The sequence below is a fragment of the Arachis hypogaea genome, chromosome 20 (genome assembly GCF_003086295.3).
Source record: "Arachis hypogaea cultivar Tifrunner chromosome 20, arahy.Tifrunner.gnm2.J5K5, whole genome shotgun sequence".
NCBI lineage: Eukaryota > Viridiplantae > Streptophyta > Magnoliopsida > Fabales > Fabaceae > Arachis > Arachis hypogaea.
The window spans coordinates 119,284,989-119,298,237 of NC_092055.1; the positions used below are offsets into that span (position 1 = coordinate 119,284,989).

General features: G+C 33.9%; 2 protein-coding genes across 2 annotated transcripts; both read left to right on the plus strand.

The window, feature by feature from the left end:
• The first annotated feature begins 2,615 nt into the window (after positions 1-2,615).
• LOC112786220 (protein FAR1-RELATED SEQUENCE 5-like) lies at positions 2,616-3,368 on the plus strand. The gene has a single exon (XM_025829624.1). It carries the CDS (start codon positions 2,616-2,618, stop codon positions 3,366-3,368), a length of 753 nt encoding a protein of 250 aa, XP_025685409.1.
• A 12-nt stretch (positions 3,369-3,380) lies between these two features.
• Positions 3,381-4,121, plus strand: LOC112786221 (protein FAR1-RELATED SEQUENCE 9-like). The gene has a single exon (XM_025829625.1). The coding sequence runs from the start codon at positions 3,381-3,383 to the stop codon at positions 4,119-4,121; it is 741 nt and encodes a 246-aa protein (XP_025685410.1).
• Positions 4,122-13,249: the final 9,128 nt, after the last annotated feature.

The window sequence follows — 13,249 nt, forward strand, 5'->3', positions numbered from 1 at the left end:
GAAATCGAACCGAACCGATCAGTTTAATTCGAAAAAAATAATTTTTTCGGTTTTTTATTCGGTTGTTGTAAATTTTGGCTCGTTTTGTGGTAAATTTCGGTCCGATTCGGTAACTCACACCCCTAAAGGTTGTGTGCGTGGATTTGAACATCAAGGTGCCGAAAGCAGCTTGGTACAATAAGTATTCCTCGGTGGCATTGGAAGTTGCTACGTTCACATGTATGTTATCATCCTTTTTCCATTTCTCTCTGCTGTTCTTATTGATCTCTCTATTTTTGTTGTTAGTATCTTGAATAAGTATGGATCTTGGAAGCATGTTACTTAGCCATCTTTGGATTATTATTGAAACTTAAATGAAAGTGCCCTATTTCTTTTGGTTTCCAACATGAATAAATTCATAGAGTACCAAAATATGGCATGTGATTGTATAAAAAGTTTAACAATAATGTGGGTACATTTTTCAGCATTCATAAATCAAAATTTTCTTACTTTCTTCCTATTTTTTGAAAGTATTATCGGTTAAGTTGGTTAGTTTGTTGTTGTTGGAAAGAAGTATGTATCACACCATTTATATATATGGCTTACGCCTTTAAAGTGATTGTTTAGAGAGAATCATTAACCATAAAGAGTGTTCGTTTTAGAAACTTTTGTTGGAAGGGTCGAAGGAGATTTGAGTACTTCTCCACAAATGTCACTGTAAGTTATGATCTAATGTATCTATTTAAGTCTTCCTTATTTTATTTTATTTCGACTTTAAATTGTTTTCGTACAAAATAAACCTTTTTACTTTCGAGTTATGCTTTAGTTCTACTAGTATTCATTCTTTTTCAATATTCTGAATTTAAATAAACCCTCCTTTTTGTCTTATTTCTCTCTGTCTTTTGTTGAAAGGGTTGAAGAAAAGTTGAGTACTTCTCCACAAATGCCACTACAAACTATAATCTAATACTTGAGGTTTTTTATTTTATTTTATTTTGATTTTTTCAATTTCTTTTCACAGAAAATAAATTTTTTACTTTCGAGTTATGCTTTAGTTCTACTATTACTCTTTCTTATCCGATATCATGGGTTCAAATAAACCCCATGTTTATGTTCTCTCCTTTTATTGGAAGGGTTGAAAGAGATTTGAGTACTTCTCCACAAATGCCACTGCAAGGTGTGATCTAATGTATCTACTTAAGGTTTCCTTATTTTATTTTATTTTGATTTTCATTTTTTTTTCCGCACAAACTAAACCTTTTACTTTTGCGTTATGCTTTAACTCTACTAGTACTCTTTCTTCTCCAATATCTCGATTCAAATATACACTCATATTTATTTTCTTTCTCTCCTTTTTTTTTGTTGGAAGGGTTGTAGGAGGTTTGAATACTTTTCCACAAATGCCACTATAAATTATGTCTAATGCATCTATTTAAATTTTTCTTATTTTAGTTTATTTCAATTTTCAATTTTTTTCACACAGAATAAATCTTTTACTTTCAAATTATGCTTTAGTTCTACTAGTAATCTTTCTTGTCCGATATCTTGGGTTCAAACAAACCCTTAATTATCTTTTTTCTCTCCTTCTTTTGTTGGAAGGGTTGAAGGAGATTTGAATACTTATCCACAAATGCCACACTGCAAGTTATGATCTAATGCATCTATTTGAGTTTAGTTTAGTTCTACTAGTACTCTTTCTTCTGCAATATTTGAGTTCAAATAAATCCTCATATTTATCTTCTTTCTCTCCTTATTTTTTTTGGAAGGATTGGGCTACCAGAACCATCACAAGAATTGATGAGACAAATAAAACGACATGTATCTTTCTTTGTTGAATTTATTCCCTTATATATAAAGTTGTTACTTTTTGTATAATTAGTCCTGCACGTATTAAAGGCTTAAAATTATCTTCAAAGCATTAGAAAAGCCAATTAGTACTCTGTTATTCGTCTGATTTAGTTTGAAGAGAATTGAAATTCTCATGAGAATTAAAAATTATACTTTTTTGAATTGGCATCCGTGTTGTGAATCAAATGTTGTAGTTTTATGTTATCTTCAATGTTGTTAGTGTGTTTAATTTTGAATTGTGTAATGCAGGTACTTAAGAACGCATTGGAATGGATAGTGGCAGCAAAGGAAACTCGGACTTTTCGGGTCAATGGACTGATGGACGGAGTAATAAGTCCGACGAGAAAAAGGTCTCTAAGGGGTTAGACTCACCATCACGAGTGGGAAAGGAGAGCGAGCCGGTAGAGAGAGTTGATGTATTTGGTAAAGCGGACGAGGGTGGCACAGTGCTTTCATCGGAGTCACCAGGTGGTTCAGACGATCAAATAAGTGATGATGTGGACACTTCCATGCTTTTCAACTACGGCTACATTGGCTGATACTGAATTTCATGGGGCTGAAGAGGATTATGCAAGATATATGGAATATGTAAAGGCGATTGGATTTGCTATTCAAAAAGGAGATTCCATTAAAGACGATGAAGGCAATGTTGTGAGGAAATTTTTATATTGCAATCGACAAGGCTTGCAGGAGAAGAAGCATTATGAGAGGGCAGATAGGAAGAGACTATGACCAACTGCAATGCGAAGTTCATTGTGTTCTTAGACAAATAGAGTGGCAAGTGGAGGATGAAGACATTTGTTCAAGATCACAATCGTGATTTGGCATTGCCTGCTTTCACTAATGTCATGACAGCCCACCGCAACATCAACGAAGGTAATAAAGCCCACATTCATAGCATGCAGGATTCTAGACCAGTCAGATCATGGGGTTCTTTGCATATTTGTCCGTGGTTATCGAAACTTTCACTTCATAAAGAAGGACATTTACAACTATATCGACGATGTATGTCGCTCTCGGATCATTCAGGGAGATGCGGCAGCAGCAATAAGTTATCTGAAGAGGAAACTGAGGTGGATCCATTAGCTATTGTGATGTACACATATTGTCCCGAAAACCACCTTGGTCACCTGTTTTGGTCGCAGTATGACTATGAGTGCTTTAGTGATTTGTTGGCCTTTGATTCGACGTATAGGAAGAATCTATACAACTTGCCTTTGGTAATGTTTTCTGGAACTAATCACCACCGACAGACAATACTTTTTGGTTTCGAGTTGCTGGAGGACGAGAAAATTCTATCTTATAAGTGGCTGCTAGACACTTTCCTGGAAGTAATGCATCAAAAACAGCCCAAAGTTGTGGTTACAGATGGAGACGAGTCAATGAAGGAGGCTATTAGGGTAGATTTTCCTAATGCCACGCATCGACTTTACGCCTGGCACCTAGCGTGGAATGCTATTTCGAACATCAAGGATAATGATTTTTGTGATGCATTTAAGACTGCTATGTATGGTCATTTTGAGGTTGAGGAGATCGACTAGTATTGGGCAGACATGGTTGCTGCATTCAGGTTAGAGGAGAACGAATGGATTTGGTTAACGTACGAAAAGATGGTACAATGGGCGAATGCGTATTTGTGCGATAAGTTTTGTGCTGGATTGAGAACGACGTCAAGATACGAGGACATTAATACATCTCTTAAAAGGTTTATCAAGTCCTCGAATTGCTTGTTGGAGTTGGTGGAGAATCTTGAGCGTGTGGCTAAGGACTACAGGAACAATGAGTTTATTACGAACTACAAATCTCTATATTCGAAACCGGTCATGACTACAGGGCTGGAATCAATTGAACGGGCCATATCTCAAATCTATACCAAAGAGATATTCTTCGAGGTCAAGAAAGAGATTGAATGTGTGGTTGCGTTGATAATTCTTCATAGGAAAAGTTATGGTAGTACGGAAAAGTTCATGTTTAGAAAGTTTCGTAAGCCTCATCGAGTTTACTCTGTACTATATGAAAGCAACTCTGAGAGGTATGAGTGTTCGTGCAAGCTTTGGAACAACATAGGAATTCCATGCAGCCATATCATCTGTGTTTTGAAAGAGTTGGAGAAGGATGTATTGCCGATGGGGTTGGTGCTGAAAAAGTGTTGCAAAGATGCTAAGTTTGGATCATTCCATGACTCCGATGGAGGTTTGGATCGTAATAAAGCATTTTCGGGGACGGTATGGTTCGTTGTGGATTGCTTGCTTCCCTATGAGTTTGTTAGCAGCCCAACAGCCTGCCACGCATGAGTACGCTGCTGCCAAGATAGCGTAGCTGTTAAAAAAGGTTGAAGTAGAAGATCCAAAGGGTAATGGTTCAACTTTTGTGCATGCTATTGTAGATGGTTGCGATATTTTGGATTCGAAAATTATCAAGTCAAAAGGTGCACCGTAGTCAAGCGGCAACAGCAAAATGGGTAGGCAGTGCAGGCGCTGCCATGGTTTTGGACATGATCGACGGAATTGCACAGCAAACAAGGAGGACATATATGTTGAGGTTAGTGTTAAATTTAAAATTGTTTTGAAATTTCAAAATATTATTTTTTGAAATTATTACTAATAATGATGTCTCCAAATTTTTTTTTTTAAAAATTTTATCCTCTTTGTTCTCGTTCGTTGTTTCTTTTTTTTTGTATTTTTCTAATTTTTTATGAACTTTTTTTGCATTATTATTTTCTCAGATTCTTCTCTTTGGTCTCTCTAAATTTTTTTCCTTTCTTCATTGATGCATATATCTTGATATTTATAGGAAAAGTATAGCTTAATCAATGCAATCTGAAGCCAGAAGTTCATCACGTAGCACATGTCTTGACTGAAGTTTTTAAACTGATAGCACATACGACCTATATTTTCAAGATCTGCATGCGGCTTAAAAGATCTTGTCTCTGACCTATATCCCACCAATGCCTTCTTGTTTCTAGCGATGATGATCATCATATTACACCTCACCTCTTTAAGCATAGTTATAGTAGGCTTTCCCTTCATCTTGATCCTATAGTTATTGTTTGTATAATTGTCAAACTTCGGATATTCGCTAAAACCTGACCTACTCCATTGATTTGGGGGTATCCTATTCAGATACTCCCAAGCATGGGGATTAACCCGTCTGATTCTATCCATAACAGCATTGAACTCCTGAGATGTTGTTACTTTGGCACATCTCCACATAGCCATCTTCAACACAGTGTCTCTCCACTGTTTCCTAAAATTTTGTCAGATGTATATAGCACAAAATCTGTTATGCGCTCCTGGATTTACTTTATGCAGAGCAGGGATGAATTCCTGGTGTAAATAAATAAAATAATAACATCATTGCTATCATCTCTATACAACACTAAATATATACAATAGATGGACAATTACTATTAATTATCATCTAAATAAATATAGTTAGTCATTCATTACCTTTTGCATGTCTGACATGAAATTGAACCCATTGATGGATGCATTACCAAAGTCTTCTTGGAGGAGTTCCAAAAACCATTTCCAACTATCCTTGCATTCACATTCCACAACTGCATATGATATAGGATATATATGGTTATTGGCAAGCAGTCAGCAACTGTCCAGGATAGTAACCTTTAAGAAAAGTCCCATCCAACCCTATGAATGGCCTGTAGCCAAAGGAAAATCCCTTCTTACAAACCTTCCAAACAAATGTATATCCTCTTGAATTTATGTCCTGTACCTTCCACATAGTTGGTGCTGATTCTTACAGTAGAGCCAGGGTTAGTCCTCATAACTTCATTTGCATAGTCCCTAAGAAGTGTATATTGAGCTATTTCCAACCCTTCAATCATTTCCCTTGCCTTCACCATAGCCCTATATATCTTTTTCTCGTTGACAATTACATCATACTCCTTAAAAAAGTCTTCTGCATGTCTTTGCGTCATTTCTGGGTAATCACGGATCTTGTTCTCAATATCAACAACCCACTTTGTATCTGCAGATTTGTTCTTATTAACTCTGCTGCATATATGTTCATTGATAAACGTTTTCACTTGAAAGCTTAACGGATACGACCTCTTCGCATAGTATATCTGCTATGGACAATCCTCATCATAACATATAGCCTTACACTTGGCAGAATCAACTCTTGGAAAGAATATGCTTTGGCCTATGTTGATGTTGTACTTTCTGACTGCTTTCTTGAATTGTTCCAGATTTTCAAACTCCATTGCTAAATCCAATCTTACTTCCCTAATTGGAGCATTTGCATTCCCTTGTGAAAATGCTACCTGCTAACTCTCTTCATCATCACTTGCAATGGAATCCAATTCTTCGGACTCATAATAGTGGTACAATGCACCTGGATTCGACATATCTTTACCTTCTACATGTATAAATGTTGAAGGATGCTTATTTGGATCCTGGTTAGGTATGACGGTTTGCCCTGTTGGAAGAGGCCTCACTGTTGACCTTCTATTCTTCTTCTTTTGACTCCCACCACCAATTTCTGGGTTTAAATTTGGTTCGGACTATGAACCACTGGTATGACCCCCTTCAATGGGTGTTTCCTCATCACATAAACATAACGATGGTTCTTCACAATACTGTTAACTACTGCGATGTGTTTATTTATGAAAGATCGTCATGTAAATAATAACTTTGGAGTGAAACTTCACTTATTTTAATAGAATTTTTTATAAATAGAGAGTAGTTAATAAAAATTATATGGAAATTCAAAAAATAATAAATATTTCACTGTCGAAAACTGCATCGTTTCATGCTCATGTGGTAGCAATAGAATACACACCACTGGAGATAACGAAATACATGGACAATTTTATTTCGTTTTGTTAATATTCATTCATGGAAGGACATACATATTCACCATTTGTTATCGTAAAGGACTTGGTTGGTACTTTAATTTTTTGAATGACTAATTAGACTAACGTCGAAATCCTCAAAATTCTATTTGTCACGTTATTCTAAAAATAATTAAAAAAAATAAATTATAATTATAAATAGGTAAATTTAAAACTTATATATAATATAATTTAGATATACTAAATAATGTATCAAAATTTGATCGATCCATGTCGTTGGGGTATCAATATTTATTATATTATATGGAAATAAAATTTTTACACTTAATGATAGAATTTACATGGCATATTATTAAAAGTAATTTTTAAATTTTTTAAATCATTAAATTAAATAAATTATAACTAATTAATTATATCGAGTATTTCATTTACTTAGATGTCTAAATATCTTACGGTTTAATATAATATAATTTAAGGGCAATTTACATAAATAAATTATTTGTCCTTCAAATATACGCAATTGCATTCTTTCAAATATGAAGACGCAAATACATTATTTCATATATCTATAGAAACCACTACTGGCAGTAGCGGTTTACTGGAAACACATAATCCACTATAGCCAGCCGCGGATTACATGCAAATGGAGGGACATAGAAACTGCTAGAGGCTCCCGCGGTTTCTATTTATTGATGCTTGGCCATAAACCGCTACTGGCAGTAGCGGTTTATGTGTATTGGGACACGTGCGTAAACCGCTGGAGGCAGCAGCGGTTTACGTTAAGTATGTGTGAGCGTGGCTGCCTATATAAACCCCTCAAATGCCAAAGGTGGAGGAAGAGTGTTATTTCTCACAAATGGATGGTGAGGAACCGCCAGAAGATCCAACTCTGTAGCAAGTGGAAAGGACCCACCAGGTTGGTCACATTTCTATTCGCAACCCGACACATGCATCGATACAACTACGCCAAAGCGGCCGACCCCCAGCTATACCTCCCCATCTCATCAAGATTCGCGACAAATGACAACCACCGTATATGTATCCGGTTCGCACTCTTGTTCCAAATAACTGAGTGGATAACAGCATCATGATGTAGGCACGTGCGTAAATGCAAACAGTGTCCTCGGTCGCATCTGCTAACACCCTAAACCTCTCGTGGAACCATGTAAAGTGGACTATCATCTGCTTGACCTTATTCGGTGGTGGCAGCTTACCGAATAGATCCTGAAACCACTCCCAAGTTGGTCAGCCACCCTCCATGAATTTCTTAAACTCACCAAGGCAACCACTCACGGCCTCCCCATCGACAGGCAACCCAAGTTGAAACGCCACATCTTGCAACGTCACTATGCACTCTCCGAAAGGCATATGAAACATATGCGTCTCAGGGCGCCACCTCTCAACGAACGCACTGACCAAGGGCTCGTCCAGCCAGAACCAGTGGCTGTTTAACCTGACCAAGTGGTACAATCCAGACCTCTCTAAATACGGGATGATCCTTTCATGCATGGGCATATTTTGTTGCCGTCTCACACTGTAGATACACCTAGTTGGCTGCACACAACATGAAAGATATACACGAAACAATTAAATTCTACTATCCACAACGAATCCCCCTATCTAATAATAACAAATCGCTTAAACCATCACCAAACAAGAAAATAATAAAATAATTAAACTATTAACCTATTAGTCAGTCGTCAAATCAAATAAACACTTCATATTATAAAAATATAATATAATAGTAAATATAATAAATAACAACCACAATTATAAAAATATAATAATAATAAATATAATACTTCATATCATAAAAATATAATAACGGTAAATAAAATAAATAACAAGCACAATTATAAAATTTTGTCAAACTAAAACAAAATAATTGTACAAAATAAAAAAGGATAAATAATAAAAAAATAGACTCATATGAGCATAAACAATAAGAATTCCATAAAAAAAATACTAACACAAAGAATAAGATTGATAAAAGGGAAATAAATTCAGTTAATTAATCATATTTGGAAATTAAGAAAACAAAAATCGCTACCCAAACCGATTTGTTTGTACAGCTCTACTACATTCTACATCCTAACATGCAAAGCCTAATTTCAAACTATAAATTCTAGTTCCTCTACCTTACATACCATTTTTCTAGTTAATAAATGATAACGCTAAAAAAAATTAAAATATAACTGACCCCGTCACCAATGGCACCGGCAATATGGGCAACACCGTTCAGTCGGTACAAGCTCTGTTCATTTGCCATGATATCCAGCTGGAGGTCGGCTCTCGGATACCTCGGACCCGCTCTCAAGTTGCTCTGACCTCTCTCTAGAATTTTCTCTCTCTAAACAACCTTCAAATGACTCCAAATGAGTAATCTGCGGCTGCCTTCTACGGTTTATATAGGCATTCACTCTCCACATAAACTGCTGCTGCCTCCAGCGGTTTACGTACGTGTCCCAATATACATAAACCACTACTGCCAGTAGTAGTTTATGGCCAAGCATCAATAAATAGAAACCGCGGCAGCCTTTAGCAATTTCTGTGTTCCCCCGTTTGAAAGAATGCAATTGCATAAATTTGAAGGGCAAATAATTTATTTATGTAAATTACCCATAATTTAATTTATATAAATACTTGATTTTAATTATTTATGCAACAAATTAAAAAAAACATTTTGCAAGTTACAATTTTTTTATTTGCATATTTCAACTTTAATGATAATTTTATTTTATTTATATATAAATATACTATTTCTTATTTTAATATACATGTTATGAACATTTAACTTTATAATTTTAGATTATTCAATAAATATAATTAATATAATCTTATTTCTATTATTTGACCACTAATAATGGTTCTATAAATTTTTATTGGATAATTTACTTTCAAAAAAATAAAAAAATTAAGTTTATGAAAATTTAAAGTTAAGAACTTATTATGGTTACGTTCAAATTTTAATTAATTTTATTAAATTACATAAATATTAATACTATGGACAAATTTTTTTAAAAAAAATCTTATAGATTCATATGTAATTTTTAATATCTTTTATTTTTTTTAGAAGTGTCCAGACTTATCTAACAGTTTAGTTGTCTATACATAAAAATTCAAAAAAGTTAATTATTTTAAATGGATTATCTATTTATTATTTTTTATTATATTTTTAAATTATATTGTTGTTGTAGGAATTGGATCAAAAGAGTGAGATTCTATTGCCAAAAGAGTTAGGAAGTAGGCCTTCTGGAGCGAGCAACAAAGTAGCGTGAAATATGATGAAGATTTTATGTATTAAGAGTTACATGTTAAGATATGTTTAATACTTTGTATAGGAGTTATTACTTTTGATTTTCAATATTAAAAAAATTATATATTCTGTTTAATGCTTTGTTTATAAGTTATATAATATTTTGTTTATGGATAATGATTTTCTGTTATTGTAAAATTTTAATAAAAAATAATTTGTTTAACGCGATAAAAATGATGGTAAAAACTGCCTTGTTAAACAATAAAAAGTCATTTCACCTAGTAAAAATGTCGTTTTAACCAATAAAAATGCCACTGTCATGGTAAAAATGGCGGTTCAAAAACACCGTTTTAAGCAACCAAAAACGCCGTTTTAATGCCATTTTTACCAACCAAAATACCACTCTGTCAGGATAAAAATGACGGTTTATAAACGCTGTTTTAACAAACCAAAAATGCCATTTTACCTTGAAAATAATGGCGGTTTGAACTGCTATTTTAACCAAATAGAAAATGCCGTTTTATTTGGAAATAACAATAGTTTGCACCATCGTTTTAACCTATCTGAAAACTACCATTTTACCCAAAAAAATTGTGACAATTTTTTAAAAAACTGTCGTAATAACTGGAATGCTGTCCATAATTACATCGCTTTCTAAAACCACCGTTCTTGGTAATAATGGCAGTTCAAACCGCCGTAAATACAATTAAAAATTACCATTTTTACTAGATTTTTTGTAATGTTACTTGATTTGTTAGAGACTGTTGAAAGGCATGCTTGAAGATGGCCGCGAAAAGCAAGCTTTCTGTCAATGGGGCAGAAGCGAAGAAGAAGAAGAATAATAAGGAAGTTTCAGTAGAAGCCAAGATTCTAAAAACCATATCAGACTGGTTGAATCGACTGGATTAACTGAAAATCGGTCATTTGGCCGGTCTGGTTGTTCTCCAAAATTGTCCTACAAAAAACCGATGAAAAAACAGTTGAACTAACGATTAACTGGAGAACCGGCCTAGATTTCAAAGGTCAGATTCGCTCTTCTACTAGTTAAAATGGCGCCGTTTTGTGTAAAAAAGAAAAACAATGAACAAAACAACACCCTCCCCCTTCTTTCTCTCACAAACACAACTGACTAAAAGCAACATAAACCCTATCAGAGCAATCATCACCAGAATCCCTAGCCGCCACCTTCTCCATCACCGATTTCCTCTCCTTGGCCAGAGGGTGTCGTCGCCGCTAGAATTGTGACAAAAAGCGTGCCGTCGTCACCAAAAGTGGTCTCTATAGATCGACACCCTCTTCTCTCCGTCGCGCTCAGAGCTCTTCTCCTCACCGTCGTGTCTCTCTTCAAGCTCTCTATCTCTCTCTGAGTTCACTCTGTCTCACTCTTATTAATCTCATTAAGAGATTCCCGAGCATTAGATTTGGATATATTTGTAATCTTAATAAGGGTCACTTCTTAGGGTTATGAGAAATCCAATAGATTTTGTTTGTGCGTGCTTGACTGCTTGTGTTAGGATTAGCCTCCAAATATTCTCTATGAAAGCTATGAAATATGAAATATGAAATAGAAATTGCTTCCAATTTTCATGCTTTTTGTCCTGATATAATATAATTGCTTTGTGCTATTGCTGCTGCTACTTCTATCATTCAAATCAAGACGATGTGCTTTATTATGATGTCAAAAATAGTAAATGGAATGCTCTTACTTCTTGGTTGGCATGTAGTTTTTACTCCTCCAAATATGCAAATATGATTCTTTTTTGCAGGATGAATTTTATTTATTTTTTATTAATGCTTTTAAGGTAATTTAGGCTGATTTGATTCTACTAATTTTAAAAACTAGGTTTGAATTATGATTTTTGTTTAGCAGATGTTAAAAGACTTGGAAGTTAAGGCATCCTTTGATTTTAGTGCTACATCTTCAATTCCACTCAATGCACCAAATTATTTATGCTAGAATCAATTCTTAGTTGTTTATGCTATGATTCTGATTCTGAATTGGTTATACTAATTTTTTTTGATTTGTTGATTCTGGTTGTTGATTTTTTTGATTTGAGTTGTTGATGGTGCTATGGTACAGAGCTTCACTGCATTGTTTATTGTTGAAATTTTCTGATTTTAAGTTGGTTATGCTGATTTTTCTTATTTGAATTTGTCATTTTTGCCTATTTTGATTTTTATTGGTTATAAATTTTGATGTTTGAAGATGTTTGTGAACTTTTAATGATAAATTATGGATAATTTATTAGGTAAAATTGTAAAATTTTAAATTTTATCAACTTAAAAAATAAAAATCATTAAATTTAAATTTTTAAAATTATATATTGAATTTTTAATAATTTTATTTTATATTTGTTTAAACCAATTGAACCCAGTTGAACCTTTGAACCATTGAATTAGTCACTCTATCGGTTCATTAATCGGTTCGATTTTTGTAACCTTGGTAGAAACCCTTTGGAAAGAAAGGAAATTTTGGAGAAATGAAAAAAGTGAAGTTGAAGTAGAGTTATTAAATTAAAAACTAATATAGCATTAAATGATGGAAAGAGAAGCTGTAATTGCAAAACTGACACTCACAGTTCACAAACCGAGAAAAATTATAACTGCACAAAAAAATTTTGAAAAGTTTTCTGGAGATCTTTGGCACTTTAAAAGTGAAAAACTTGTTTAGATTTGATCTCGTAAATTCGGGTGCTCATGACAAAGGGCTTAAGTCAAGAGATCTGAGTTAAGGTACTGGTTTATACAAGAATGATACTCATAAAAGGAGAGGATATTCAACAGGTAAAATCTAATCATCTCTAACACCTAAGAATATTATTGACTTAAGTATCAGAGTATTTTGCAAGTAATCTTTCTGATCTGGTTCCGTAGTCAGCTAAATTAGGGAATCTGATTCCTTGATCTCACAAGCTCGTATCCTTTGCTACAAATACGAGCAATAATATAATCTTATAATTGCTGGAAAATGTTTTTTAATTATTCTTATATACTTAAAGGTGTATGCGGGTCCGGACTCGACCTTAAATAATGAGCGGGTCTATTTTTGAGATCCTTATTCGGCTCTAGACCCGGTAAAATCTTACTATTTTCAGGTCACACTAAAATCAAGTCTAAACTGGTAAAATCCGAGTCTTGATAAACTTTATGTCAAAAAATTATGATTCACTTATTTATAAAGGAAATAATATACTTGTTACGGAGAAGTTGATATCCATATTTGAACTTCAATTTGTCCATAAATTCTAATTTTATGCTTGTTTAATCTACTTTCTAATAAAACAAGTGTAATTAAAAATAAAACAATAAGCTTATAATTAATATAAAATAATATTAGAATTAATTTAAAACTA